At 43.3% G+C, this 27,673-nt stretch overlaps 1 protein-coding gene across 1 annotated transcript; it reads right to left on the reverse strand.

Moving 5' to 3' along the window:
* Positions 1-26,753, reverse strand: plin6 (perilipin 6). The gene is made up of 11 exons (XM_072393382.1): positions 26,725-26,753; positions 24,060-24,111; positions 23,735-23,857; positions 22,945-23,000; positions 21,105-21,138; positions 19,111-19,309; positions 18,951-19,033; positions 18,263-18,500; positions 15,094-15,275; positions 2,045-2,311; positions 1-727 (listed from the first exon to the last, which is right to left on the reverse strand). The coding sequence occupies exons 1-11, from the start codon at positions 26,751-26,753 to the stop codon at positions 320-322; spliced, it is 1,671 nt and encodes a 556-aa protein (XP_072249483.1). The 3' UTR covers positions 1-319.
* Between the last annotated feature and the right edge of the window lie 920 nt (positions 26,754-27,673).

Consider the following 27,673-nt stretch of genomic DNA (forward strand, 5'->3'; position numbering starts at 1 on the left):
AACCCCAGAAACTCATTCACGACACCAATTTTATTTCAATGTTATCTCCTGAGCCCACGGTTACCCATAATTCCCTCCTCCGCCACACGTGTTAGTAAAGTTTTCCTGTGTTTTGGTGAAGCAGAATTACAGCGTCAGGGACCGAGCGATAATTTGGCGACGCCTCTGCGGCTCAACACGAACGCACAAACCAGCAGCAGCTGAGGCAGAGACGCGTCGTCGTCTGGGCTTGAAACGGAAGGTCGCGGCGGTTCAGGGGGCGGGGTCAGAGCTCGAGACGGTCTAGGGATAAAAGTGTGGTCAAATTGCAGATTGGTGTTTAAGAGTCGGCTGTTTCTGTGGTGGCGGCGGTGTTGTCGGTGGAGTTGGAGCTCAGGTACTCTAAGGCCTTCTGGCTCTGGGAGACGAATTGTTTGATTGGCGCGAGCAGCAGCTCGGTGGCGGATGGTCGTCGGAGGGCGTTGCCATCGGAAGGGAGGGCCAGGCTGTCCCCCTCCGGGCTCGGGGACTCTTTTAGGCTGGAACGGCGGCCGTTGGGAGGGTCAAGGATCTGAGGGCCTCCGGAGCCCCGGCTGGCACGAGAGTAGAGACTACGGCGGCGGCGTGGGCGGCCGTCCATCGCCTTCAGGAAGAGGCTGTTGGCGGAGCCTCGACGGGATGAGCTGTCCAACATAAAATCCTCCTGGTTCAGGAAGTCCTCGACCTCCTGGGGGGACGGCTGCTGCAGCTGCAGCACACAAGACTCACAATTAATTTAGCCTCAAGTGTGAGGAGATGAATGTAAAATCATAACGGAGTGATTTACAAAACCCATAAAACAACATTTCATTCACAACGTTACCTGCTGTGTTTCAGGTGTGTTTTCTGCTCTGTTGCCAGTGTCTTTTCCAGTGTGTTACCTGCTGTGTTTCAGGTGTGTTTTCTGCTCTGTTGCCAGTGTCTTTTCTAGTGCGTTACCTGCTGTGTTTCAGGTGTGTTTCAGGTGTGTTTTCTGCTCTGTTGCCAGTGTCTTTTCTAGTGCATTACCTGCTGTGTTTCAGGTGTGTTTTCTGCTCTGTTGCCAGTGTCTTTTCCAGTGCGTTACCTGCTGTGTTTCAGGTGTGTTTTCTGCTCTGTTGCCAGTGTCTTTTCTAGTGCATTACCTGCTGTGTTTCAGGTGTGTTTTCTGCTCTGTTGCCAGTGTCTTTTCTAGTGCATTACCTGCTGTGTTTCAGGTGTGTTTTCTGCTCTGTTGCCAGTGTCTTTTCCAGTGCGTTACCTGCTGTGTTTCAGGTGTGTTTGAGGTGTGTTTTCTGCTCTGTTGCCAGTGTCTTTTCTAGTGCGTTACCTGCTGTGTTTCAGGTGTGTTTTCTGCTCTGTTGCCAGTGTCTTTTCTAGTGCATTACCTGCTGTGTTTCAGGTGTGTTTTCTGCTCTGTTGCCAGTGTCTTTTCCAGTGCGTTACCTGCTGTGTTTCAGGTGTGTTTCAGGTGTGTTTTCTGCTCTGTTGCCAGTATCTTTTCCAGTGCATTACCTGCTGTGTTTCAGGTGTGTTTTCTGCTCTGTTGCCAGTGTCTTTTTCAGTGCGTTACCTGCTGTGTTTCAGGTGTGTTTTCTGCTCTGTTGCCAGTGTCTTTTCCAGTGCGTTACCTGCTGTGTTTCAAGTGTGTTTCAGGTGTGTTTTCTGCTCTGTTGCCAGTGTCTTTTCTAGTGCATTACCTGCTGTGTTTCAGGTGTGTTTTCTGCTCTGTTGCCAGTGTCTTTTCCAGTGCATTACCTGCTGTGTTTCAGGTGTGTTTCAGGTGTATTTTCTGCTCTGTTGCCAGTGTCTTTTCCAGTGCATTACCTGCTGTGTTTCAGGTGTGTTTCAGGTGTCTTTTCTAGTGCATTACCTGCTGTGTTTCAGGTGTCTTTTCTTGTTCATTACCTGCTATATTTCAGGTGTGTTTCAAGTATTTTTTTAGCCGTCTTGTGTGTGTTTTCTGGAGTGTTACCTGCTGTGTTTTGGCTGTATTCTCAGGTGTTTTTAGATGTGTTTCCTGGTGCTTCCCCCTCTCTGGACTCACCATGTTGTAAAGCGGTGTGGTGTTGATCACCACCTGCAGGACGATCTTGGAGAGTTCTTGCAGGTCTCGGAGCACCTGTTGGACCCTGACCGGAAGCTCTCTGACCTGTCGAATCGGTCTCATGTCGGCCAACATGGCAGCTCGATCTACGATGCCCCTCAGGGTGGTCTCTCTGAGATTCTCTGCTTGGTACAGTAGCGCCACCATGAGGCCCTGCAGGTACTGCAGCAACTCACCGGTCAGGTCCAGGACCCGACTCAGACCCACCTGCAGGAAACAGACGGGACCAACAGTTTCAGAACTCTGAATGAGCTTCTCATGCTGACATTTACGCTTTTTTTCATCATGTTTTCAAGTTTGCAGAGTAAAGTGTTGTAAAAACAGTGAATTATGCCGTCCAGTTTCCACTTTTTTGGACTAAAATGGAGTTTATCTCTTTATTCACTGGCTCACCTTTCTCAAATGAGAATGAAGGGAAGTTACAGAGTTCAGAACCTCACGTTAATATCGATGTTATGAACCTTCAGACTTTCTTTATCTCTCTGCTAAGTGTTGAAAGTTGACTTGGTTTGAGTTTGATTGACTTCTTTCTGTATCTTGTCCCCTTCTGTGGAGACATTAGCCTGAAAAGGACTGAAAGAGGCTTTAATTTCTGCTCTTTGAGAAGAGATCCTCCCTCCCAGGTTCGGCTGAGGGGTGAGTGGTCAGTAGCTGTGTTTAACAACAGCAGAATGAGCTTTAACAGAAGCTGGATTAGTTAGACAGTTGTAGTGACTGTTCTAGTAAAGGAAAGACCAGAATTACCAGGTTTAGTAGTAACTTTAGAGGCTGTATCGTTAGAAAATGATCAGTGATATTTGTCCTGAAACAGGAACTCAGAAACACATTAAAACCTCTTTCTTTTTGAACATTAAACTGGATTCACTGCTGCTCAGCTGAAAACTCTGTCATGGACGATGCTTTTATCGAACCTGAAGATGAAGTGAGTCAATATGGACCAATCAGAGATGTCAGACATGCGATTCGAGCCTTTTAGCCGCCTTCATACCGATGTTTCTGTCCCACTGTGCCTCCTTTCTTTCTTTTATCCTTTATCTCGTCCCAGCTTGTGTTTTCAGCTGCTTTTCCCTGTTTCTGTTTTCTTTCTCAGGCGTCTCTGGACTGTTGGCATGTAGATATAACATGTTTTACTGATTCCTGATTGAGTTAATCAGGCCTGTAACGAGTGTTATATCTGGCTGAGGAGCCTCCTGTTGTTTGTCACCTGCAAATTCTCTTTTGTTCCGATGGACTGAATCTGAGTCCAGCTGGCAGTGGCTGAAGTTTCCCAGGAGACAACAGAGGAGAAGATCTGGACTAAAACCAAACGGCAGCACAATGCGACACGTGAGGACACCAGAGAGCAAAGCACCACGGGAGGGTGCATTCAGGAACAAGCAGGGCACAAATAGTTTGGTTTTTTCACGTCAGAAATGAGGTCAGAGCACATTTATGACATATCTCAGGGAAGGAAATCAGTCCTAATGTCCACAATGGGACATTTGCAACTAAAAACCAGACAGCTGTGGAATAGTATGACAGGATTCTGAGATTTCTTCTGACATTATGGACAGTATGAACCCAAATAGTTCATGTTTTGTCTTATTATCTTAATTTATTTAACATCCCATAAAGTCAGTGAACCTTTTCCCACTTTGTTTCCTTCTCCAACACTTAAAGCCGTTCTGACTCTGAGGAAACCAGGTGATGCAGAGTTCCAGCTGTTATTTTGTCCCATTCCTCCTTAAACAGGTCTTAAGGTGTGCAGCAGTGCGGGGGGGTGGTTGTTTCTCTGCTGGGGACAGGTCAGGACTGCAGGCAGCCGGTCCAGCACCCGTACCTCTTCTTCCTCAGCCAGGCCTCTGGAATGTGGCAGAATGTGGTTTTCCATGGTCTGCTTGAACAATGCTGGGACGTCCCAGGAAAAGATGTGGCCTTGAAGGCAGCATCTGTTGCTGTAAAATCTCAGTGAACTTTTCTGCATTAATGCTGCCGTCACAGAAGTGGAAATGAGCTTTGCCCCCTGATCCAACCCCATACCATCACAGAGCCTGGCTGCAGGGACTGGTTGCTGACAGCAGGCTGGATGCTGCTTTTGCTCTTTGCTCCATTTCTTCCAACAAAGATGTGGAATACTGATGGGTCTGACCACAGCACACGTTTCCACCGTGTGACGGTCCATCCCAGACGCCTCCGAGCCCAGAGAAGTGGACGAGGTTAACATCAGGCTTCTTTCCTGCACAGTAAAGCTTGTGAATGGAACTCTGTATTGTGGTGCTTGACAAAGGTTTCCACAGTAATCCCTTGTCCATGTGCTTCTATCAGCTGCTGATGAAGGACGGTTCTTGATGCAGCGTCTGAGGGGTCAGAGGTCACGGGGTCCAGCTTAGGCTTGCTCTCTCGTCCTTTACACTGAAACTCCTCCAGGTTCCCTGAATGCTTTAATGATATTCTGCTCTGTAGAGGCAGAAATATGCAGATCCCTTCCAGTCTTTCTCTGAGGAACATTGTTTTAAACACAAACTGGAGCTCCTCTGAACATCTTTGCTGTAAATCGTCCCTGTAGCAACATCTCTGAAAGCGTTACAGCATAAAATGTAAAAATGACACATATTAGCGAATGGAACGAAGATGGATAATGATTGGAGATAGAAACACTTGGGCAATGAGAAGCTTTTGAAGCCTGTGGGCTCATAAAGCTCGACTCCACACCTCTGAAGTACTGGGAAAGTCTGCGGGTCTCATTTGGTAATTGGATTAAAGAGAGAAAGCAGGCTGTGACCTCTGACCTTTTGATGCACAGCCAGATTAACACGTGAGGACACAATGCTGAGATGGAGGATCCTCATTAGTCTGAACGAGCTGCAACCCAACAGCAGCTTTTTATCCATTACAAAAACGTGATCAGATGAGCAATAAAGAGCTTCTGTTTACAGGATTTTGTTGTTTTCACACGACATCGACAAGAACAAACGCCGAACAGATCTGATGACGCTCACATTCTCCGTCAGAGCTATGAGGATGGAGTCCGGAGCCAAACCTTTGGAAGCAGCAGTAATTAATCTGAAAATGTTCAGAAATGCTGTTCTGACTCAGCTGAACTTTTACAGAATGATGGGTAATAAACATAATAAATAAGTTAAATTATGATAACTTCGTGAGACTTTCTGAAACCTTTAAAGTGTCCTGATCAACAGTTCTGCAGCTTTCTGAGACCTTTAAAGTGTCCTGATCAATAGTTCTGCAGCTTTCTGAAACCTTTAAAGTGTCCTGATCAATAGTTCTGCAGCTTTCTGAAACCTTTAAAGTGTCCTGATCAACAGTTCTGCAGCTTTCTGAAACCTTTAAAGTGTCCTGATCAACAGTTCTGCAGCTTTCTGTAACCTTTAAAGTGTCCTGATCAATAGTTCTGCAGCTTTCTGAAACCTTTAAAGTGTCCTGATCAACAGTTCTGCAGCTTTCCTGTAACCTTTAAAGTGTCCTGATCAACAGTTCTGCAGCTTTCTGAAACCTTTAAAGTGTCCTGATCAATAGTTCTGCAGCTTTCTGAAACCTTTAAAGTGTCCTGATCAACAGTTCTGCAGCTTTCTGAAACCTTTAAAGTGTCCTGATCAATAGTTCTGCAGCTTTCTGAAACCTTTAAAGTGTCCTGATCAATAGTTCTGCAGCTTTCTGAAACCTTTAAAGTGTCCTGATCAATAGTTCTGCAGCTTTCTGAAACCTTTAAAGTGTCCTGATCAATAGTTCTGCAGCTTTCTGAAACCTTTAAAGTGTCCTGATCAACAGTTCTGCAGCTTTCTGAAACCTTTAAAGTGTCCTGATCAACAGTTCTGCAGCTTTCTGTAACCTTTAAAGTGTCCTGATCAACAGTTCTGCAGCTTTCTGAAACCTTTAAAGTGTCCTGATCAACAGTTCTGCAGCTTTCTGAAACCTTTAAAGTGTCCTGATCAACAGTTCTGCAGCTTTCTGAAACCTTTAAAGTGTCCTGATCAACAGTTCTGCAGCTTTCTGAAACCTTTAAAGTGTCCTGATCAACAGTTCTGCAGCTTTCTGAAACCTTTAAAGTGTCCTGATCAACAGTTCTGCAGCTTTCTGAAACCTTTAAAGTGTCCTGATCAACAGTTCTGCAGCTTTCTGAAGCTCTTTCAGAGTTTTTCTTTGGACATTTTCTGCTTTTTCCCTCATCTTCAGTCCTTGTTCCTGAGCATTTTCAGTGTTTTTTCTTTGTTCAGCCACTTAACTCTGAGCTATGAACCATTCAGGCAGAAAAAAGGCTCCTAACTCAAGGGATGAACCAGTGTTGTGTCGACACAGAACTGACAACTTAGCGAAGAAGCCATTTTAAACTGGATCTTTAGGCTCTTTGTTACCAGCAGCCTGTCACAAAGACACATCATTTGTTCCCATTTCTTTAGCTGCATCTATGAAAAACAGCAAAGAAAACACAGTTTGACAGACAGAAAATAGGATTTCTGCAGCAACAAGGTGATTCCCAAAGAGCTATTAGCTGAAAACTTGGCATATCTCAGCATGGTGTGCAGTGTGTCCTTAAAACATTTGAGGAAACTGGACAAGCTGCTGGATCAGGGTTCACTTAGTTTCTCTCTCCCTGCTGCTGTGTCGTTACTCTGAGGCTTTAACTCATCATGTTTTCTAACTTGGACTGAAAGCTGTGTCACCACACGCTTCGTCCTTCTTTCTATCAGCGCCTTTAAATAGTGAGCCGGTCCATCTTCCCGGTCTGTTCTTATCGGTCCATCAGCTCAGACGCTGCCAGCAGCACGTAGGCCGGGGTCGACTTCAATTACAGCCGTCTGAGGAGGAAGCAGATCCAGCCATCTTTAATGGAGCTCGTTTCCCTGCAGGCAGCACGCTCTGTGTGGCCTCCAGACGCCTCATGATGCTGGCGATGAGTCCGTGTGACGGATCCTCGGCTCAGACTGTGAAGCAGCAGCTGTGTCATCAATCTGAGATCAATCAAGCTGTATATTGATCGGCCTAAAAGAACACGTCCCCCCTCTGTTCATTGAGCTCCTCTGGCTGCCCTTAGCCGAGGTCTGTATCAAGAGCAGGATGATGTCATATCGCGGTCCATTACATCACCAACTGTTTTGTCCCGCTTCAGAATTTATATTCACTGAATCCCTCAAACTGAATCCCATCTCTGGCTCCATCAAAGGTTGCTGGAAACTTGGGTGTCCTGATTGATGACCAACTAACCTTCAAAGATCCCGTTACCTCGGTTGCTCGTTCAGCCGCTTTGCATTACTAAACATAAGAAAGATCAGACCATACCTGACCCAACACCCCCCCAGCTCCTGGTGCAGGCCATGGTCATCTCCCACCTTCACTCCTGCAACGCTCTCCTAACTGGTCTCCTAACTGGTCTCCTAACTGGTCTCCTAACTGGTTTCCTAACTGGTCTCCTAACTGGTTTCCTAACTGGTCTCCTAACTGGTCTCCTAACTGGTCTCCTAACTGGTTTCCTAACTGGTCTCCTAACTGGTCTCCTAACTGGTCTCCTAACTGGTTTCCTAACTGGTCTCCTAACTGGTTTCCTAACTGGTCTCCTAACTGGTTTCCTAACTGGTCTCCTAACTGCTCTCCTAACTGGTCTCCTAACTGGTTTCCTAACTGGTCTCCTAACTGGTTTCCTAACTGGTCTCCTAACTGGTCTCCTAACTGGTCTCCTAACTGGTTTCCTAACTGGTCTCCTAACTGGTCTCCTAACTGGTCTCCTAACTGGTTTCCTAACTGGTCTCCTAACTGGTTTCCTAACTGGTCTCCTAACTGGTTTCCTAACTGGTCTCCTAACTGGTCTCCTAACTGGTCTCCTAACTGGTCTCCTAACTGGTTTCCTAACTGGTCTCCTAACTGGTCTCCTAACTGGTCTCCTAACTGGTTTCCTAACTGGTCTCCTAACTGGTTTCCTAACTGGTCTCCTAACTGGTCTCCTAACTGGTTTCCTAACTGGTCTCCTAACTGGTTTCCTAACTGGTCTCCTAACTGGTCTCCTAACTGGTCTCCTAACTGGTTTCCTAACTGGTCTCCTAACTGGTCTCCTAACTGGTCTCCTAACTGGTTTCCTAACTGGTCTCCTAACTGGTTTCCTAACTGGTCTCCCAACTGGTCTCCCAACTGGTTTCCTAACTGGTCTCCCAACTGGTCTCCTAACTGGTTTCCTAACTGGTCTCCTAACTGGTCTCCTAACTGGTCTCCTAACTGGTTTCCTAACTGTTTTCCTAACTGGTTTCCTAACTGTTTTCCTAACTGTTTTCCTAACTGGTCTCCTAACTGGTCTCCTAACTGGTCTCCTAACTGGTTTCCTAACTAGTCTCCCAACTGGTCTCCCAACTGGTCTCCCAACTGGTTTCCTAACTGGTCTCCTAACTGGTCTCCTAACTGGTTTCCTAACTGGTTTCCTAACTGGTCTCCTAACTGGTTTCCTAACTGGTCTCCTAACTGGTCTCCTAACTGGTCTCCTAACTGGTCTCCTAACTGGTTTCCTAACTGGTCTCCTAACTGGTTTCCTAACTGGTCTCCAGCCTGTGAAACCTCTGCAGATGGTCCAGAACGCGGCGGTGCGTCTGGTCTTGGATCAGCCTAAAAGAACACGTCCCCCCTCTGTTCATTGAGCTCCTCTGGCTGCCCTTAGCATCAGATCCAAGTCCCTGATGTTAGCTACAAAGAGCTTAATGGAACGGCTCCCATCTACTTGAATGCTCTTGCAAAGGCTTCTGTCCCAACTGGGTCCCTCCGTTGGTCCCAGGATTGTCGTCTAGCAGCTCCTACACCACGCCTAAGACAATCCAAACTCTGTTCATGTGTCGTCCCACGATGGTGGAATGACCTACCGAGCGCTACCAGAACAGGGGCGTCCCTGTCTATCTTCAAGAAGCTCCTGAAAACCCAGCTCTTCAGAGAGCATCTCCTATCCCAGCACTTACCTTGTACTTCCCTCCCCCCTCTATCTCTGCACTTTATCTTTCTGCACTTCCTTCTATGCCTGCACCCTATCTCTGCTCTGTCCCCTCTGACAGAGTCGGACTCCTGGGTTCCTTCTATGTAGTTTATTGTTAGCTTTTTATATAGCTGTTATATCTTCATTTGTAAGTCGCTTTGGATAAAAGATTCTGATAAATACAGAAACAGAAACCCTAACCCTAACTAAAATTGAACTATTAATAGAACATGCATGAAAAAAATAAAAGCTCTACCTTTCATACATATTCAGTTATCATCAATTGAAAATGTGTTACGGTAATGAATTTATTTGGTCAACGACTCAATAAAACATTCCAAAAATGTATTAAAGAACGTGTATTGATCACTAATCTTAATTGAGACCCTGCTTAATACTAATAAGAGAAAAAAATAGCCATATAAAATAGCCAGATAAAGGATAAATCACCCATCTGTGTTTGTTGGCGTTCTGCAGGGTGAAGAAACGCTCGTGCGTTTGGTCACATCGCATGTAAACACACGTGCAGTTGTGCTCCTATCTTTGTGAGGACCTCCCCCATCAGAAGTATTCCCAGACTCCTGATTTCCATCCTCTGGAGCTCTTTTTTGGTCTTATTTGTTTCGGGACAATCGCTTTTTCTTTGTGTTTATGCAGATTTGTTGTTCATTTTCACATGATTAATGAACGATTTCTGCAGTTTTTTTTAGATTTGTGACTGTTTTTAACTGTATTAAACCTAAAAAACAGCATATTATTTGCATAGTTTTTGATACTTTTAAATGGAATCATTATTTGTTCGCATTCTATCAGCTCTTTTGTGGAATTGATGGTATTTTAAGCACTTTTGGGACTATTTTTGGCCCTTTTTCTTTGGTCGGTCGAGTTTTAATCCGTCCTTAGGCCCCCCACTTCAACCCTAACACTCACCCAGTCGTGCACTTTTAGATCTTGTTTCTAACAGTTTCTTAGAGCTTTCTTCTAGTTTTTAGGCACATACTAAAGTCGAGCAGCTGTATTACAACCAGGCCTGTGCCAACCAACACGTTTCTCACTTTCCTGAAGCCTCGGACTCTCACAGGCCCTCACAGAGATGGATATCTGGGCCCTTCCCTGTGGGAGCAGCTGTGTCACGTCTCCACGCCCGTTTGTTAGCTCTGGATAATGTGTTTCTGCTGATCTCTATCACTGAAATGACAGAAATGTTCAGTTTCTCTCAGGGAGCAGCTTCTGTTTGAGCTAAACCGATCCAAATCTCTGACTAAGAATAGCTGCTGAGTTTGTGTTGGACGAATGAAACGTGCACAGATCCGAGTATCTCTTGTCCTGAGGTAGTTCCAACATGCTCATTTCAACACCAGCAGGATTAATTACCAAAGGGTTGCTTTTTCAAGGCATAATATGCTCAAAATGTTCTTAAAAACAGCTCAAGCCAAGAAGAATGAACCAAGAACCTTTCCACTGTAACAGCAGGACACGCTGCTGATGATTATTTAACTACTAAAACCCATCAAGGTTGGAAGAAGTGGTGCAGAGATTTGGATTCTGGCCCTGACTGATCCCAGTGTGGGAATAATCATTATCAATGAATACTGACTTATTTTGTCAAATTATCATTAAGGACAAAGGGCACTGGTCAGAAGGAGAGAAACTGGCCAATGTGACCACTACAGCTCAGTGTTTCATGACTAAAGTTGACCTTATTGAATGAGGGCCTCTAATGGTCGTCAGTGGAATTGCACCTTCAGGTATTTCTGCATCTACATTTCTGTCAGCCAAGGATGATGATGGCTTCATCCATAAAGTCTATGATTATCACACAGAAAAAGAGGAAAAATGTCTAAAGTTTGGCAGTATTTCAAAGAAAAGAAAAGAGAAAATACTGAACAGTGGGTCCATTTTAAGGCCAGTTAGCTTAGCACGATAGCACAACGGCAATGCTACGTCATCTCAGCAGAAAGCAGCCAGTTCAAGTATCGAGTCCACTGAGCGGAATAAACACAAGGGAACATTTCATGTTAGCATTTTAATGGATATCAGTCGGCTTGTTAGCAGAAGGAAGCTAGAAGAGGACAGAAGGAATCTGGCAGAGAATAGAAGGAAGCTAGCAGAGAACAGAAGGAAGCTAGCAGAGAACAGAGGGAAGCTAGCAGAGAACAGAAGGAAGCTAGCAGAGAACAGAAGGAAGCTAGCATAGAACAGAGGGAAGCTAGCAGAGAACAGAAGGAATCTGGCAGAGAATAGAAGGAAGCTAGCAGAGAACAGAAGGAAGCTAGCAGAGAACACAAGGAAGCTAGCATAGAACAGAGGAAAGCTAGCAGAGAACAGAAGGAATCTGGCAGAGAATAGAAGGAAGCTAGCAGAGAACAGAAGGAAGCTAGCAGAGAACACAAGGAAGCTAGCAGAGAACAGAGGGAAGCTATCAGAGAACAGAAGGACGCTAGCAAAGAACAGAAGGAAGCTAGCAGCGAACAGAAGGAAGCTAGCAGAGAACAGAAGGAAGCTAGCAGAGAACAGAGGGAAGCTAGCAGCGAACAGAAGGAAGCTAGCAGAGAACAGAAGGACACTGGCAGAGAACAGAAGGAAGCTAGCAGAGAACAGAAGGAAGCTAGCAGAGAACAGAGGGAAGCTGAGACTTGGGCTGTGTGGTAGAGACAATTTTTCATTTCTGTTCCGTATTTGATCCAAAAAACAACTTGTGTTTATCGTGTTGGACAAATAGAGGCTAATTTCTGTTGAAATATCACCATAACTACTCAGCTCGCACAAGCACACCATCATATTGTCCTTAATGTGCCTCAGCTAATTATATCAGACCGTGTTGTATCTGTAACATCAGAGGCTGCTGCTTAAGGTGTTGTGTTGACTGCTGTTATTCTGAGTCACTGTGTTGTCTGATAACAGACAATAAAACAGGAAATAAGAGGCTTTATTAGGATTTCAGCAGAGACAGCAGGAGAGAAGCTAACAGATGTTAGCACTGCTGGATGTTAGCTTGGAAAGCTAATAGCCGCTGTTCTATAGTCCCTTTTCAGCCCTAATTGTCACTAAAAACTGGTTCATAATGTATTTTTTCTCTTTTAAATGGTTTTTATTGCAAAAGTATTTCTTATCCGATTAATCGATTATTTGAATAATCATGTACTGCAGCCTCAGTGTTGACATTGTTTCAGGCTTAAGGTCTCAAGTCATCTCATCATTTCATCTCCTGAACAGATTTGCTTTCTGTTAACCAGAAGATCTAATCTTTAGAGTTAAAAGTTTTTCAGTATAAGTTGGTTCTCCAGGAGGTTTCCAGGCGTGGGAGCGCTGCCTCCATATGATGATGACGACAAGCGAAAGTTTGGCCATCTGGGGGACAAAGTTCAGCGGCAAAGGACTGATCTGGAGTCAGAGGAAGTGACGAGTGAGGCGTGACACACTGACAGAAAGTGACATTTACAGCCCTGCTTCCATAACAAGCTGCTCAGCTCAGTTAGAAAGTAACATGCAGTGACCAAATGATACGAAGCCTGAAAGGAATCTGAATGTGTGCAAATACAAAATATTAAATACTTCAAATGTTCATGTTTTTGGGTGAAATAATTTCTAATTTGATGCATTCAAGATGTTTAAAAAACAGGCGACAAACACCCTGAAAATCTGTGTTAAAATGATGATTTCATGATGTTAACGACAGTAAAGATGTGGGGGACTGTGGGAGGAAATAACTCAACAATCAAAGAGATTTCATCTATAAGTCATGTGGCAGAGGGTTTGTGTTTTTTCTGTTTTCTTTTGTGTTTTACTGTTTTCTTTTTTGTTTTTCTGTTTTCTTTAGTGTTTTTTCTGTTTTCTTTTGTGTTTTTCTGTTTTCTTTTGTGTTTTTCTGTTTTCTTTTGTGGGTTTTCTGTTTTCTTTTGTTTTTTTTCTGTTTTCTTTTGTAGTTTTGGGTCAGATTTCCTTGTCTTGGATGTTTCTGTGTTTTCTTTGATTCTGTTTTCTTGTTTGTGTTTTTAGTATTTTGCAGTTACGTGTTTGAATTTATTCTCTGTTCTTGATTTTGTTTTATATTTATCTGATGTAGTCTTAGTCTTTCCTCAGTTCTGTCCTGGTTTTAGTTAAATTTCTAGTTTATTGTGTCTTAGTTTCCCAGATATTTGTTCTCAGTCCAGCTTAATTCTATTTTTCTGTTATTAGTTTGAATTCTTCTTGGTATTCTGTGTCGTTTTTAGTTTGTTCGACTCAGGGTTTTGTTTGGTTTCCTGTTTTATTTTGAAAATCAGTTTCCTGTTATTCCTTTTTTTTAGTTCCCGGTTGGTTGCACATGTGTTTCCAATCAGTTGATTTTTTCGTGTCACTATTTAATCTCCAGAATTTTCCTTGTCAGTTGGCGGTTCATTGTTGATTTTATCCTTGGTTTTCGGTCTGGTTCTGGTTCTGATTTTGGAGGGTTTTTTCCTGCCAAAGCAGCACTTTTCTTTAGTAAAAGATCTGTTGGGGAGCATGAGTTCTGCTGCCGGTTGGTCTGCTTTTGGGTCCAAACCTCTCATCTTCAACCATGGACAGCAACGCTGTCGTTAATTCATCAATAAAGTTACAAAAGGTAAAAAAAAAACAAATATCTATCAGGAAAAAAGTGATTATACCATCAATATGAACCAATATGTTTTGTAACCTTTGAACTAACCACATATGTTTGGGTAACAGGTCCTTTTAGATGGAAGACTGCTCCTATTTCCACCTTCAGAGGTATGTAAACGATGCAGAACACGAGAATAAACATCGGCGTGGCTTTATCTGATTTATCTGTTTGATGGTGTTTGCCATATAAAAATTAACCACTAGATGTCAGTCACTGTTGATTTAAGATTCTAAGAAAATCTGCAAGAAAATATTGAAATAAACAAGATCCAGAACCTCATGTGAGATGCATTGAAGTGTTAAGATGAAACTTTTGGGGTCTGACCCGTCAGAACCAGAGATTCTGCATCCTTCGGGCTACAGATGATTGTTGCAGCTCAAACCAACCAATCATGTCATCCAGATGATGTATTTTCCAGGGAAGGTTTTGTATGTCCAGCTGCTAAACTGATAGATTTTCAGAAGATATAACAATAGACACAGATCTAAAGAATCCTAAAACTTCCATTTAAAAAAACAAAAAACATGCTTTTACTTTGAAAATCAAATGTAAAACTAAGCTGCAGGAACTGGCGTTGGGATAGTTTAGTTTGGAAAAGTTATCATATTTTAGAGTTCTTGTTGAAATAATTTAAATATCTGAGTTTTTCTTAGATTCACATATTTCACATGAATCGTTTCCTCTTTTCTTTAAAATCTAACTGCTGAGTTCTTTCTGTTGGCAATTTTACGTGATTTTTGGAGTTTAAATCCTGAATTTTACTCCTTTTGCTCCCGTTTGATCAGAGATAACACGATGTTTGAGAATATGCAGCGCCTGTGAGGGCCGGCCATGATGCTGAGTCATTGGTTGCTATGGTGATGATAGCAACCAAAATAGAGCCTCAAACAAACTGTAGCTGTGTGAAAAAACTAAGTCGTATTTAAGTAGTTTGAACAGAGTCTTGTCCTGGACACACAGATACTTTTTTTTGTTAAACTACTGTTTAAAATATAGCTTTTATGGCAGGTTAGAAAAGACCCCTCAAACCATAAGTTTGAAGTGAAAATGTGGCATGTTTACAACGATCTGAGGCGATTTGAGAGAAAACTGCACGGCTTAATGCAACGAGAGTAAGAAACGGCTGAAGAGGACAAAAATACCTACATTTTGATGTGTAAATTGTATGTGAAGAGAAGAAATTGAGAGTATTCCCCATTGTTTTTTTTTTAAGAAAGACTTTACTATCAGTCCAACGACGTGGAATAAATTACATTAATTCTGACTTTTTTCAGACATTTTTACCTGTAAAAAGTAGCTTTTTGTCGGTTAGATTCTGGTTCGACAGGAACTTTTGAGGTAAAACTGTAAGTTGTCCCTGAACAAACCCTAAAACTCTAAATCACGACTGATTTTCGAGCCGGGGCCGTGAAGGCGGGGTCTCACCTTATCAGCGGCGTCTCCCACCGTCCTGACGACTCGCTCCAGCTGCTCTCTGACCTTCGTCACTCGGTGATAAAGCTGCAGGCTGAGAGTCAGCAGGAGGCTGCGGATCCGGGTCCACAGGCTGGGCTCGTCACCCTCATCCTCATCCTCGTACTCCTGCACCCTCATCTCCCATTCCCGACCTGACGGACCAAACAAACGCATCACAAGTGCTTCTTTGTGCTTTGAGGGAAACTGGGAGACAAACTGTGATAATTCGCTTTGGGGGAGGGTTCAGGCAGCTGATGTTTTAGTAATAAATCTCAAGGAGACTTTACCTGCTGGACTAATTTACTGAGATTCCTCAGCTGATGAGTCTTCCAGGTTTTCTGGTTGAATGCAGGTTTGAATCTTTTATTTATTCATTTATTAGCAGAGACCGATGTGAACAGTCTCTGTAGATGTTTCATTAAAGTGGGAAAGAGTGGAGCTCATCATTTCCTGAGCAGTTTATCATCTCTAATCTGCAGCAGCAACACTCAGTAAAAGCTGCTCCAGACTCATGTTTCCATCCTTCAGCTTCCTTTAATGACTCTTTTTAATGCTTTGAACTGAGTTTTTCACAGGAATCTGAGTCCATTCCTGCTGAATCCCAGATTCCAGCTGCTCAGCAGTCCCTGGTTGTCTGGTTCTCCTCTTCATGATGCTCCAACATCTGCAGCAGGAGACAGATGTGGACTGGAGGCAGGCAGCCGAGCTCACACACTCTGTGTGTCTGAAGCTGCTGGAAGTCCTGCAGAATGAGGTCTGGCATCGTCCTGCTGAAATAACCACGGACCTCCCGGGAAAAGACGGCACCTTGATGGCAGCATCTGTCTCTCCAGAACTCCAACATCCAGCTGTGCATCAGTGGTACCTTCACCCAGATGAAGCCCTCCATGCCCTGGACTCTGCTGCAGCCCCAGACCATCACAGACGCTGGCTTTAAACCTTCCTCTGAGAACAGCTGGATGCTCTTTCTCAGCGGTTTTTCCCAGAAGCAGCTGAAACGTGGACTCATCTGCCCACAGAACACGTGTCCACTGTCTTTCTGTCCCTCTGAGATGAGCTGGAGTCCAGAGAACTGGGCCGTGGTTCTGCTCAGAGCTGATATATGGCTTCCTCCTGGTGTGATGCAGCTTCAGCTCACATTTCTGGATGCAGCCGTGGACTGTGTTGAGTGGAAATGCTTTTCCCAGCTCCTCCTGAGCCCATGTGGCTGTATGGATCATGGTGGCCTGACGGTTTCTCCTGCAGTGCTGCCTGAGGGCTCCGAGCTCATCCAACAGGGCTTTCTGTCCTTGGCCTTTCCACACTGAGACTTCCCCAGACTCCCTGAATCTGTTCCCAATATCCTGCTCTGTAGATGCTGAAAGACCAAAGTTCTTTCCAGTCTGACTCTGAGGAATATTTCCTGAACTTATTGATGATTCTCTGATGGAGTTTGGCCCAAAGCGGTGAGCCACGACCCATCCTTGTTGGAGAGGCTGAACCTTTGGTGGAAGCTGCTTTTATACCCAATCCTGACACCCTCACCTGGCAGCAGGTAACCTGCTGCTTGGAGCCAGTTATCTAACTACAGATTAGCATTTTAGGTTTGTAAGGGATGCAAAACAGCAGATCTTCTATTTCTTACAGTTTTTATGAAGCTGGTATTTAGGATTCTTTAGGTTCAAAGTGTTCCTGCTCCTTTAAAATTGGTTTTAAAGAAAACAACATTAACCACAAACAGTCCTCTGGTGCAGAGAAGCTTTCACAAACGTCCCCCTCAGTGTTAGATTTCCATTTCTGTGAAGTTCACGCTGATCGTTTCACCTTCAGTGTGATTAATGTCACCATTTGACATTCTGCCTGCTGTCTGACCCAAAAACACTTGAATAAAACCCATTCAGAGCCTAAAGAGACGAATTTAAACTCTGCAGAGCTCTACTGCTTCTTTTCAACTCACAGCTGATCATAGCAGTGAATTAAAACAGTTTATTTGTCAGAGTTTAGATTGGACCTGATTCAAATGAGAATAGTTTTTATGGAGTTTTTCAACAAACAGTTAATTATATTCAGTGTACCGTTAAGATTAGGCGTAAATGGAAGCAGACCCCCTCTCTACCTTTAAGATCAGGCTGAAACTTTCCTTTCTGATAAAGCTTATAGTTAGGGATGGCTCAGGTGAGCCTGAAACATCCCATAGTTCTGCTGCTATAGGCCCAGCCTGCTGGGGGAGCTCCCATGATGCACCTTTCCTCTCTTTGCTCTCTTTTTCCCTGTTTAATTTCTCAAATGATTTTATGTCCATGTGACATTATTGTGGTTATTAACTTGTGTTTCCCTGTTCCAGCAGGTATCCTTTGAATGGTGTTATGGTGTTTTTCCCCCCTCTTTTCCCTCTTTTCTGTCTTCTCAAACCCCAGCTGGTCGAGGCGGAGGGCCACCCTTCCTGGTTCTGGTTCTGCCAGAGGTTTCTTCCTGGTTCTGGTTCTGCCAGAGGTTTCTTCCTGGTTCTGGTTCTGCCAGAGGTTTCTTCCTGGTTCTGGTTCTGCCAGAGGTTTCTTCCTGGTTCTGCCAGAGGTTTCTTCCTGGTTCTGCCAGAGGTTTCTTCCTGGTTCTGCCAGAGGTTTCTTCCTGGTTCTGCCAGAGGTTTCTTCCTGGTTCTGCCAGAGGTTTCTTCCTGGTTCTGCCAGAGGTTTCTTCCTGGTTCTGCCAGAGGTTTCTTCCTGGTTCTGGTTCTGCCAGAGGTTTCTTCCTGTTAAAGGGAGTCGTTCCTTTCCACAGTCCCTCAGGCTCAGGACGGGAGATTGGACTGAAGACAAGTTTCGGTCCAATCTGTTGGTTTCCTTAGCTCGGATATTATTTTTGAATTGGCTCCATATGAATTAATTGGATTATAATTACAATGAATTGAATTCCAATTGGCTTGAATTGGACTTTATTACTTAAGTGCCTTGAGATGACAATTGTTGTAATCTGGCGCTTTATAAATAAAACTGAATTAAATCCTCTTCCTATTATTATATGTCTCCTTTAAAGCTGCAGTCGGCTGATTAAGTTTTTGCTCCTTTGGCTTCTTTGAACAGCAAACTGCACTCAGCTCCTCCCTAAAGGCTGCGGTTGTTCGGTCACTTTAAAGCAGTCTAACTCAGATTTCTGTACTCACGCAGAGTGGGTGGGAGCGGGAAGTAGTAGGCGGTGGCGTCCTCCAGACGACTCAGAACATTGTCGAATCCCGATGTGGCCGCATGTCCAATCTGAGTGCTCTGCATCTGCCGCAAGGTCAACCGAACCGCCTCGGCCAGACGCTCCATCTGATCCAGGACTCCATCCAGGTTGTCCACCACCCACAGCTGGGCGTCATCCACCGTCAAGAAGAAAGCGTCCTTCAGGTGAGTCATCACCTGAGAGGCAGGAGGCAACACTTAAAGAGACGAAACCTCAGGATTTGGAACAGATGGATCACCTCATTTACTGACAAAAACAAATTATAGCATCAAATTTAAATCTTAAGCCTTGTTTTTGGTCTGCCTCCAGCTGCTTCTAGTGCTCTTGAATAGTTTTCAGCTGCCTGAAATGATGTGGGACGGCTGAGAATAAACATTATTCCACTAAAGTTCCACCTCAACAACATCCAATATTATGTGTCCTGCCTGTTCTTTGCAAAGATGAATAAAAACATTAATCGTATCTGCAGCAATCTGAGGTTGATCCAGTGTCCTAAAGGATCTATTTACATGATTTTTGCATTAAACATTCAAGATTTTGGAAGGATCCATGAAGTCCTTGAACGATATGAACCTCGAACAATTCATTGCAAATATAATTTGTTTCAGAAAAAGAGCGAGACGCACCTCGTCCGTCGACTGGTTCAGGATTGGAAAGTTTTGTTCCAGAAGATCAAGACCATCGAGAGCAAAACTGTTGGCGACTTCAACTGCACAGAGCAAGATTAAAGGAAGTTACCACATGTATGAGTCGGTCATGTTGTTAGCAGCAGTAGTTTCTACGTACTCTGTGGCTCCAGACTCTGCAGGAGAGGCGTTACTCTTCTTATGGCCTCTTGAGAGATGCTGCGAACTCCAACCTCCGCCACTCCTCCCATCAGCCCCAGCAGAGGGTACCGATCTTTGACCCCAGAGTACGCTGAAGACACGGACTGTAATGCCGATTGAACCAGAGGCAGACTGGAAACTTTCAGAAAAGCACTGCTCTGAAACACAGATTGAACAGTGCGGCACCATCAGCTCCACTAAATCCAATAGACCCACCAACTAATCAGTTCTACCACCTACTCATCCAACTACCCCATCAATCATCCAACCAATCAACCATCATTCCAACCAACCAACTATCTAACCATCCAATTACCCATCCAGCCAACCAACACACTATTCAATGATCCAACTATCCAATTAACCATCCAACCAATCAACCATCATTCCAAGCACCCACCCATCTAACCATCCAATTACCCAACCAAACAACCATCTAACCATCCAGCCAACCAACACACTATCCAATGATCCAACTATCCAATCAACCATCATTCCAACCAACCACCCATCTAACCATCCAATTACCCAACCAATCAACCATCCAACCAAGCCACCATCATTACAATCATCCAACTATCCAATCAACCATCATTCCAACCAACCAACTATCTAACCATCCAATTACCCAACCAAACACCCATCCAGTCAACCAACACTATCCAATGATCCAACTATCCAATCAACCATCATTCCAACCAACCACCCATCTAACCATCCAATTACCCAACCAAACAACCAACTACCCATCCAGCCAACCAACACACTATCCAATGATCCAACTATCCAATCAACCATCCAACCAAGCCACCATCATTACAATCATCCAACTATCCAATCAACCATCATTCCAACCAACCAACTATCTAACCATCCAATTACCCAACCAAACACCCATCCAGTCAACCAACACTATCCAATGATCCAACTATCCAATCAACCATCATTCCAACCAACCACCCATCTAACCATCCAATTACCCAACCAAACAACCATCTAACCATCCAGCCAACCAACACACTATCCAATTATCCAACTATCCAATCAACCATCCAACCAAGCCACCATCATTACAATCATCCAACTATCCAATCAACCATCATTCCACCCAACCAACTATCTAACCATCCAACTACCCATCCAGCCAACCAACACACTATCCAATGATCCAACTATCCAATCAACCATCCAACCAAGCAACCATCATTCCACCCAACCAACTATCTAACCATCCAATTACCCAACCAAACACCCATCCAGCCAACCAACACACTATCCAATGTTCCAACTATCCAATCAACCATCCAACCAAGCCACCAACATTACAATCATCCAACTATCCAATCAACCATCATTCCACCCAATCAACTATCTAACCATCCAACTACCCATCCAGCCAACCAACACACTATCCAATGATCCAACTATCCAATCATCCAACCAAGCAACCAACCATCCAATCAATAAACCAATTATCCATCCAACCAAAACAATCAACCACCAAGTAAATTAGCCCGATTGCATTCTTTTTACATCAGTAATATATTCAGAATAGACTTTAAGATGCTACCAGAGTATGGAAGGAATTTCTTTGCTCTTTGGCTCCCCCTACAGTTCGGGGATGTAACACCACTATCATACAAAAAGTCTCCATGTGAGCCCTGTACATGCATAGCCATAGAGATAAATGTACTGTCTTGTTTCAGAGGCCACAAAGACGCCATCAAAAGCCAGCAGTAATGTCCCCTAAAACCATGTTGTGCAAGCCTGGGCACCAAAGTCTGGGCAGTTTCAGGCCTGGGATTGTGCTTTTCAGAGGTTGGTGTACTTCAAAATGAGTCCGAAGCACACAGTTTCAAGGTTCATCACCTTTTGTAGAGTTGCTTTAAGTCATGACATGTAATTGTTAGCGTACGACTTGCACAGCTCTGTTGTAACTGTTCTTAATCTCACCTTATGATCCTGACGAGCTGCCATTTCACCAAATCTGAGGAGAAACAAATAAGAGAGAGGTCACAAATGAGATTCTTCATCATGCCTCCAAACTTTAGCCTTTAATTTCAGCATGAGGCGGTCAGCTGCCGAGCCTCCACAAAGCCGGCGACTGTTGAGCTCCGACCAGCATGAAAATCGGCTTTTTCTCTGAAGCAGTCATTGAGATCGCTCATTCAGCCCGACGTCTTTAAAGAGAGCGCAGAAAAATGGCGTGAAGAATTCGCAGGGTGAAAATAATCTGCTTTATTAACATTTAAATCAGCTGAGTCTTCTCTGATGAATTCCTTCCATGGAGGGTGAAAACAACTCCAAAGTCTAGTGAAAGAAAAATGTCATGAGAGGAGAGACTTAAAGGTTTATGAATTCAAATTTAACGCAATGGAAACGCTTCTATATATATTTTACAGTGCAGATAAAAACTGAAGACAGCATGACTTAAACCTATTTTAGAGAAGAGGAGGAGAGCAAGTCCTACTCGACTCCATCGATATTATGTTTAATTTATCAAGTCATGATGCAGACAAAGGCCTGAAGAACAAAAACCCAAGAAGCAGAATATTCTGTAAAAGGTTAAACATGAACATAAACCCAGAATCTGAGGCAGAAACAGAGTTTTTTATCAGTTCTCAGCAGCTTTAAAGTGAATCTCTGGTCTGAGCTCCTTTATTCTCCAACACAGCCTGAACCCTCTGAGACAAGCTTTCTGTCATTTCTTTAAGGAGTCTTCAGGAATAGTTCTCCAGGCTTCTTGAAGGACATCCCAAAGCTCTTCTTTGGATGTGGGCTGCCTTTTGTTCCGTTCTCTGTCAGATGATCCCACACTGCTTCAATAATGTTGAGGTCCGGGCTCTGGGGAGGATTCATCCCTCCATAAGACCTGTTGCCACTGATTTTCAGTCCACTTCTTGTGTCATTTGGCACAGCTCAGCCTTTTCTCCCTGTTTCCCTTCCTTAAGAACGGCTTCTTGACAGCCACCCTTCCATGGAGACCATTTCTGATGAGGCTTGGGCCAACAGTAGATGGATCAGCTGAAGGTCCAGATGCATCTCTCAGGTCCTGTCAGGTCACAGCTGGATTTTTTCCTCTTTCTTAAGGACATCACTTTCAGATCCTGTTCATCTGCTGGAGATAGTTTTTTTAGGCCTGACACTTCTTCTTTTGTCCTCCACTTGTCCAGTTTCCTCAAATGTTTTAAGGACACACTGCACACCATGCTGAGATATGCCAAGTTTTCAGCTAATATCTCTTTGGGAATCACCTTGTTGCTGCAGAAATCCTATTTTCTGTCTGTCAAACTGTGTTTTCTTTGCTGTTTTTCATAGATGCAGCTAAAGAAATGGGAACAAATGATGTGTCTTTGTGACAGGCTGCTGGTAACAAAGTGCCTAAAGATCCAGTTTAAAATGGCTTCTTTGCTAAGTTGTCTGTTCTGTGTCGACACAACACTGGTTCATCCCTTGAGTTAGGAGCCTTTTTTCTGCCTGAAGGGTTCAAAGGTCAGAGTTAAGTGGCTGAACAAAGAAAAAACACTGAAAATGAGGGAAAAAGCAGAAAATGTCCAAAGAAAAACTGTGAAAGAGCTTCAGAAAGCTGCAGAACTGTTGATCAGGACACTTTAAAGGTCACAGAAAGTTATGCTGCTTAGAAGGAACTTGGAGCATAAAACCCAAATCATCATCACCTTCACCAGCTTATTTTTTCATTAATCTCTGCAGATGTTAAACTAGATTGAATCTAACAGTAAAAATAAGCTGCCCTGTTGAAATGAAATAAATAAAATGAGGGCTGAAGCCACACCCAACAGGCCGACAGGAAAACACACACAAGTCAAAGTCCAGAACTCCAAAAGCCAACTAAATTAGGAGAATACTTCGAAACATCAACAAAAAAATCAGCTTTTGCTGCTTTTGAATTAAAAAATGTCTCAATTTACCTTTTTTTTTTTTTCAATCTGTAGATTTAGGTGTTTTCCAGAGTCTCAGAATAATCCTGGCTGCAGAATAATCAATACTTCTGGTGTTTGGGATTTGTTCCCTAAAGAACAAGAGTGAAGGAGCTGAAACACACACATTTACAGATACAGAACCTGACAGAGTCTTTGTGGCTGCTTCTCACCATCTGGTCTCTCAGCAGAACCACTTTTACATTAAAGGATTCATTCATTTAATCCAATTTATCTAAAAAAAGTGCCAAATGATAACTTTAAAGACACGGATCAATTCGATCCAATTAACCAGAATTCAAACCAGTCCTTTTAAAAAAAAAAAGTTGCAGGGTGAAGGAAACCAACGGATCGCATCGAACTGACAGAATTTCATCAAACAATTTATCAAATTTATCACGAGGAAATCCAAGATTCTCCGATTTAAAAGCTTTTTTTGGCCAATTCCAGTTTGATTTTGTCCCACAGCCTGAAACTTTAATCACACTGCAGTTTATTCTGATGTGAAACAGCCAAAAACCAGTCAAGTTCTGGAGATTTTAGTGGAACATGCATGACCCGAACCTTTCAGGTGCTCCGTTGAACGTCCGGCTCGATGTTTAAGCTCTAAAGTAACGACAGAAGCAAAGAAAAGAAAAGCTTTACCACATCAGAGATGCTCCAGCGTAGAGGAAGCAGCCGATGAAGGCGCTGAGGCTGCTGGGACTTTATAACCTGCTGAGGAAGAACCCAGCTGGGTTTGAGGGTCGGTATCAGCCACCTGATTGGCTGGAGCATGGTGGGATGACACAGAAAGAACAAGAAGAGGTTTTAGTTTTAACAGTGAAACTGAATCTCTCGCTGACAAATCGATTAACTCTGAATGAAAGAGAACATTTAGAAGGAAAATACTGGAAACTGGGAGCTCAGGAAGAGAGTCCGACACACACCCAGAGACTAAACCCAACGGTTTTACACCTGAAAAACTCACCGGAGGGACAACGTTTACCCAGTGATGGGACTTATTGTTCACCAGCAACCTCCTGGAGTGAGAACCCAGACAATCTGAGCCCAAACAGGAGCCACAAACTCTTTCTAAAGCACATGAATGACGTGTCGTGAGAACATATTTAGCTTATAAGTGCTGCTGCTGTTTGTGATTAATGAAAGTATCTGCAGACCCCTGGTAAAATAACAAAAAGAAAGGACTTTATGAGCATCAGCTCATTAGTTACTCATTGGTTTAACTCTTTAGCTGCTGCTCTGTCATGTTTGCATGACATTATTCAGCGTTACAAAAGGTTTTAAAAATAAGCTGCTGCAGGGCGGAGTCGGAAAAACCGGAGAATCTGGTGCTTTATTAAAGTTAAAGACTACAAACATGTTAAAAAATGGAGCTTTTGTTGGGTTTTTCCTTTAACAGAGCAGTTCCAAGGGAAACCCTCAGCTTTAAAAGGCAGAAAGTTCATAACAGAAGACAAATTAATCCACAGAACAGCACCAGAACCAGAGCAGTGCAGTCCTCAGCTTCCCCATTAAATTAAATTCAATAACACTGTATTCATCCCTGAAGGGAAATTATCTCGGTGCATTATTAATTAAAGATGTGGCATTTTTATAGATGACAATATTAAATAAAAGTCAGCTGACTCCATTCATTTAACTGGGAAACTGCTTTTTCTCAAGAACTGACCCAAATAAAGCAAAGTGCCAGACCTTCATAAAGAAGTGAAATGAAGCATTAAAGCCAGCAGGAGTTTCTGTGAACAGCGATTACAGTCTCAACAACCTTCAGTGAACTCTCAGAGGGACTAAAAGCTCTCCGATTCGGTTCCAGGAGGCTTTGACTTCTCACAGAAACTGTTTCACAGAAACCAAAGTATTCCACCTCAAGTGAACTTGGCATGTCGAATGTCTCTGGAAGAAAGCTCGTTCTGTTACAGCTCTGTCTCTTCAGTGTTTTAAATCTGACAAACATCCCCCCAGGACAGTCGGGTTTGTCCTTACCTAACAGATTTATCAATGATAAACTCGACTCAGACCTCTGGGTTTAATTCATCCAGGCGGATCTGATGCTTTACCTGACTGGAGCTCAGGTGTGGCACCTGTACATTAACAGGAGAAAACCTCCGAACGATGCAGAAAAGACAGTTTGACTTCCCCGTTTCGTATTCTCCTTGAAAAACCACCTCTGTTGAGAGAAGCTAATGGCTTCACAGTGCAGTTTACTGCGCCCTCTTATTCCAAAGCGATGTAAACATCTGAATAATGTCTGGATTTGTGGTTTGTCGGTTTCATTTTGTGACTCTGGGCCAGATTTTTCTTTGTTTTGCTTTATTCTGTTTTCTTAGGTTCTAGGTTTGAATTCTCTGTCTGAATTGGTCCGTTATTGCTTTGTTTGTTATTCTTGCTTTGTTCTATATTCATTATCTGATGTCGTCTTTTGTCTTTCCTCAGTTCTGTTCTGGTGTTCATCTCTCAGTCCTGGTCTTAGTTCAGTTTCTATTTTATTGTGTCTTAGTTTATTGTGAAGAGTTTGTATTCTGTGTCGTTTTTAGTCTGTTCTGGGCTTTTACTTCATTTCCTGTTTTATTTTGAAAGTCAGCTTCCTGTTACTCCTCTTACCGGGGGCTCACACCAAAAGCGACGCTCACAACCGGAAGCGGCCAGAGAAGCCGGAAGCGGCCAAAGGGGCGGGGCTTATATGTATAGCAACTAGCATATATATATATAATAATCCATCCATACATCGGTTCCCTCTTTCACCATGGATCGTACTCTTGGCAGCCTTCTTTGTGTTTCTTTGTGTTTGCGCTCTGCCGTTTTCCGCCTTTTTCCACCTTTTTTCCACTTTTTTTCCGCCTTTTTTCCGCCTTCGGAATCCAGATCGGCCCTAATTGGCTGTCGTCGCGTCGCGTCACTGCTCATTTGCATAAAGTTGAGCCTTTCTCAACTCATGGAGCTCACGACGCTTTTGGTGTGAGCCCCCAGGCCTCTTTTAATCTCCTGAGTTTTCCTTGTCAGCTGCCGGTTTATTGTAGTCTGGTTCTGCTTTTGGATTTTCTCAATTGAAATGTTTCGAAAGTATGCAAACTGGCCCCGCCCCTAATCGTATCCTCGACCAATACGCAGTCACACGTAACCCCGCCCACCACCGTTGATTGGATGAGAGGTGAAACCCGGCAGCCGTGATTGGCTTTTGGCGGGTTTGGGTCAACAGTTGTGGGCGGGGTTGTGTTGTGGTGTGGTGTGTGTATTGGTCGAGGATACGGTTAGGGGCGGGGCCAATCGGCATATTTTCAAAACATTTAGCTTTAACGTTTAGATGTATGTACACGGTTTATTTTAGGTTCCTTTTTGCATCTTAAATGTGTGATAAATACGAGGAAATTGAGACAAATATTAAACATTTGTACGCTACAACTTCTTAACTATTTGGCGTCCCGTACTAAGGTTCTGAGAGGTCACGGTAGGGCTGATTGAATGATTTATATTCATTTATTTTGTTTTTGTTTTTATTTTTTTACTTTTTAATTACATTTTACACATAATATTGTATTAAAGGATGGAACAAGTCACCTGTCTGAAGTATAACAAACTGAAGTGCCTGTTTGTAGCTTTTCTGGGTGAAATTTCTCCTAAATCTGACCCCTGACCTGAGTGTTGTGTTGGCAACAAACATCATGGTCGCACTGGGTGAAAAGGCAGCTAAAGAGTATAATAGTTAATTCTGTTAATAAACTTATATACAGGACAACTGAAGGTATATTTGTTGCTTCAACAACCATGAAGAGGTTTCGGTGCAGTCTGCTGGTTTCCTTCGCGAGGCTACTTTCTTTGAATTGATTCTGTATGAATTGGCCTAATTTGGAATTTAGATAATTGGATTATGATTGCATTACAAAGAATTAGATTCTATCTGGGTTGAATTGAAATGCTTTGAGATGACATTTGTTGTAATTTGGTGCTATATAAATAAGAACTGACTTGAATTGAAGAATCTCGGCGTTACTGCTGTAATATTTGTTGTGACGGTCCAGTTTGATATTTAGGATTCAGTTCTGGCTTAAAAACGTATGTCTGGATCTCACATGCTGTTAGGCTTGAAAACGTAGCGTTTTTCTCGTGTTTTTTCTTGTTTATGTGTTGCAACTGCAGTAGTGCGGCTGCTGTGAGTCTTGGCAAACCTTCGGTTATTCAACTAATCAGAAGATTTTCCCCCAAGAGAAAGATCTCCCTTCTTATAAACTAATTACTGTACAGTTATGTGTGCTAAGCTAATCTAGAGGTGCCTAAGATTTGGATTTGAATGGCTGAAAAATGGCCACGTCATGTCCACTTTAATTCCACTGCTCAGCAAAAACCCACCCGCTCATCAGCTCTAAGACCAACGTTAAAAAAAAGACATTTCTGGAAAGTATGTCATATTGTTTGTGATGTAATCTTTTCCATTCACCGAACAGTCCTGTAATAAATTAATCTTTTCTCTCCATTCTGATGAAGTTGACGCTGCACTGTGAGGTCAGGTCAGACACCTCACTCCCTCTGAGATCACCAGTGTTGAGTTTTTCCTCTTAAAAAGCTGCAGGGCAGAGACGTGGGAAG

Source organism: Leuresthes tenuis, unplaced genomic scaffold, assembly GCF_036924035.1.
Source record: "Leuresthes tenuis unplaced genomic scaffold, fLeuTen1.0.hap1 SCAF_10, whole genome shotgun sequence".
Classification (NCBI taxonomy): Eukaryota; Metazoa; Chordata; class Actinopteri; order Atheriniformes; family Atherinopsidae; genus Leuresthes; species Leuresthes tenuis.